General features: G+C 42.1%; 1 protein-coding gene across 1 annotated transcript; it reads left to right on the top strand.

Moving 5' to 3' along the window:
• On the top strand, positions 1-551 carry LOC138813582 (small ribosomal subunit protein uS9-like). Its single transcript, XM_070002001.1, has one exon. It carries the CDS (start codon positions 42-44, stop codon positions 480-482), a length of 441 nt encoding a protein of 146 aa, XP_069858102.1. The 5' UTR covers positions 1-41; the 3' UTR covers positions 483-551.
• The last annotated feature ends 3311 nt before the right edge of the window (positions 552-3862 follow it).

The raw sequence follows: 3862 nt of genomic DNA, 5'->3' as shown, positions 1-3862 counted from the left end.
GTGGCGCCGCGCGGTGTGGAGCTCGTGTCTGCTTCGTAGCCATGCCGTCCAAGGGCCCGCTGCAGTCCGTTCAGGTCTTCGGACCTAAGAAAACCGCCACCGCTGTGGCCCACTGCAAACGCGGGAACGGCCTCATCAAGGTGAACGGGCGACCCTTGGAGATGATCGAGCCACGCACGCTGCAGTACAAGTTACTGGAGCCTGTTCTGCTTCTGGGGAAAGAGCGGTTTGCTGGCGTGGACATCCGTGTCCGTGTGAAGGGCGGTGGTCATGTGGCTCAGATTTACGCTATCCGTCAGTCCATCTCCAAAGCCCTGGTGACCTATTACCAGAAGTATGTGGATGAGGCTTCCAAAAAGGAGATCAAAGACATCCTCATCCAGTACGACTGCACCCTGTTGGTGGCTGATCCCCGACGTTGTGAATCCAAGAAGTTTGGAGGCCCTGGTGCCCGTGCCCGCTACCAGAAGTCCTACCGATAGGCCCATTATGGGGTCCAGATTGGGGCTCACCTTTGTAATAAAGATTGTGGGATTTTAAGGTTAAAAAAATATATTATCACAATGGTTTTAGGTTCCAATATATGAATGGGGATGAAGAGTGGGAGTATCAATATTCACATTCTAGCACATGGGAATAATACACATATAACAAACTAAAACTACATGAGTAAATTGAGGGATAGCAACTACTAGTAGAAACCTGCCAAAAAACGGGCTGGGAAGGTGGCTTAGTGGTAGAGCGCTTGCCTTGCAAGCCTGAGGCCCTGGGTTCAATTCCTCAGCACCATATAAGCAAGAAGAAAAAAGCCGGGAGTGGCACTGTGGCTCAAGTGGTAGAGCGCCAGCCCTGAGCTGAAGAGCTGAGGGACAGCGCCCAGGCCCTGAGTTCAGGACCCACAACCGGACCCAAAAAAAAAAAAAAAAAAACCTGCCAAAAAGCCATGCTTTTTCTTTTTATTGAGCACAAGTTATATATTTTTTAATTGAGGACAATGTATATATATATATATATATATCTTTTTATGGAAGACAATTTTTATATATAAATATATACACATAAATGTATGTATGTACATAAATATATGCATGCATGTACACATATATACATGTATGTATACATAATATGTGCTAATTAGTAAGGCTTCATATACCCATTCAGTTTCAGCAATTAGGAATTCATGGTGAACCTTGTCTTATTAATACTTTCAGTCCCTCTATCACCATATTAGTTTGAAGCATCTCCTTTCACTTAAATATTTTCATGAATCTCACACAGACCAAAGGAGGATACTCTTAGGAGAGGAACAAAGAAACAATTGTCTATGTGCATCTGATCATATAAAATAATATTTATTGAAATGAATTCCAGCAAATGGAAACAAGAAGTTTCTACTTTGTTACTGTTTGTTGTTATTGTTTTTTTGTCTTGTTTGTTAGTTTATCTGTCTTTGGGAAGGTAAAGGGGGCACAGAAATGTAGGGAGAAAGGTGAACAAATAGGGGAAGGGGGGAGATGGAAAGGGATGGGAAGGGGAAACAAAGGAGGAGGCTACAATGCTTGATAAGAAATGTACTCATTATCTTGCCCATGTAATTGTAACCCCTCTGTATGGTATTTTCACAATAAAAAAAAGGTGAGCAAATGCAGCAGTGATACTCAGGTGACACCATGTTGAAAATGAACTATACAACTTGTGGGTGAGGATGAGGGGGGAAACAGAGAACAAGGAAAGGGGTGACATTTCCCAAAAAGAAATGTACTCTTTACCTGATTTATGTAACTGTAACCCCTCTGAACATCACCTTTATAATAACAATAAAATTAAGTATTTTTGTGAATGCTTCTAAAAGAAGACTTAAAAAAAATTAGAATATCATACCTAAAAAAAACAGTAATACTGGGGCTGGGAAGGTGGCTCAGTGGTAGAGAGCTTGCCTTGCATGCATGAGGCCCTGGGTTTGATTCCTCAGCACCACATAAGCAAAAAGAAAAAAGCCGGAAGTGGCACTGTGGTAGTGGTAGAGTGCTAGCCTTGAGCTAAAGAGCCCAGGCTCAGAGTTCAGGCTCCACAACCGGACTCCCCCCCCCCACACACACAAAAAAAAACAGTAATACTACTTCCTTGGTCATGTAATATTCAGAGTCTGAATTTTCAAGTACCTCATAAGTATAATTTTTCCTTAATATTTTGTGTGGCTTAGGATTCAAAGAAAACTTGCACATGTCAGTTGGTTTATATAGCTTCTAAGCACCTTTTAGTCTGTAGATTCTTCCTCCAACCTTTTTTTTTTTTCTGTCTTCTTGAAATCTATTAATTAAAAAAATCCAAGTTACAATCCAGGCACCAGAGGCTCACGCCTGTTTTCCTAGCTACTCAAGAGGCTGAGATCTGAGGATTGAGGTTTGAAGCCAGCCCAGGCAGAAAGGTTCCTGAGACTCTTCTCTCAATAAACTATTGAGAAAAAGCCAGAAGCGGTGCTGTGGCTCAAGTGGGAGAGCCCTAGCTTTGAGCACAAAGAGGCTTAATGACAGCACTCAGGCCCGGACTTCAAGCGTGGATCAGGAAAACAAAAAAAAAAAAGGACCAAAGTTACTTGTCATCTATGTTTTTCTGAACTCTAATTTCCCTGAATACACATTCCATGTTTCTCATAAATTGGTGATTGGATTTACAGTCTTGGTTCAATTCTTTTATTTTTTTTTTTTTGGAAGATGACTTCTTAGATGGTCTTCAGTCCTTACATGAAAGGCATAAATGTTGATAGTTGTTGATGTTCAATCCCTCAATCTTTTAATCCAGTTGATGTTAGATATTATGATATCTATCCATTTTTCTTTTGGTCAGTTCTGAGACTTAAACTCAGGGCCTGGACATTGTCTCTGAGCTCTTTCAGACACAGCTATATGTCTGATTTTTAAGTAGTTAACTGGAGATAAGAGTCTCACAGGGACTTTTCAGCCCAGGCTGGCTTCAAACCATGATCCTCAGATCTCAGCCTCCTGGGTACCTAGGTATGTGCCACTGGCACCCAACTTCTACCACTTTTTTTTTTTTTTTTTGTCGATTGTGGGGCTTGAACTCTGGGCTTGGGCCCTGTCCCTGTACTCTTCAGCTCAAGGCGAGCGCTCTACCACTTGAGCCACAGCGCCACTTCTGGTTTTCTAGTGGTTTATTGGAGATAAGAGTCTCACAGACTTTCCTGCCCGGGCTGACTTTGAGCCGCAATCCTCAGATCTCAGCCCCCTGAGTAGCTAGGATTACAGGTGTAAGCCACCAGCGCCCAGCTTCTACCACTTCTTATGAGTAGAAATACTACTGCAAATGGAAGCTTTCTTCCTTAATGATTTGATTTCCCAGTTGATATGAGAAAGAACAATAAGCATTTTATCCCTTTAATTTGCCAGTTTTCAAAAGTGAGTTGGTTGACCTAATATTCTGCAATCATCATCAGCTAGGTTTGTGGGCTGTTTGATTTTTTTTTGGTGGATTCATGAAGTAAGCTTACTTACTTGTCATCCCCTTTTCTTGTTCACAGAAGACTGATTCTTGTTTAGGTAGTAATTTGGTTGGTAACAAAGAAGAACTCTTGGCTTTTCTGAGTTCATCACACCAATTCATTAGGCAATGAATGTAAGAGGGAAGCATGTGAGTGGCCCCAGTCAGACCTGTGTTTGGAGGAAACCTGTGGTACAAGCCCTAACCGGTACCCACTCAAGCTTCTCTTGCTTTCTTTTTTTCCCTGCTGGCAGATGAGGACTTATTTGGAGAGCTATCACTGAAGCTTGGGAAGTCCCAGTGGGTTCATGTGACAGATACACAATTACCAACCTTAATACTAAAACCTAGACTTATGACAGGT

The sequence above is a fragment of the Dipodomys merriami genome, unplaced genomic scaffold (genome assembly GCF_024711535.1).
Source record: "Dipodomys merriami isolate MVZ:Mamm:240054 unplaced genomic scaffold, mDipMer1.0.p SCAF_6, whole genome shotgun sequence".
Lineage (NCBI taxonomy): Eukaryota > Metazoa > Chordata > Mammalia > Rodentia > Heteromyidae > Dipodomys > Dipodomys merriami.
The sequence above is the reverse complement of the archived record's forward strand: the minus strand, read 5'-3'. Positions and strand labels throughout refer to the sequence as shown.

Coding starts and splice junctions, on each gene's coding strand:
- LOC138813582 (XM_070002001.1), top strand. CDS start 42: ATGCCGTCCAAGGGCCCGCTGCAGTCCGTTCAGGTCTTCGGACCTAAG.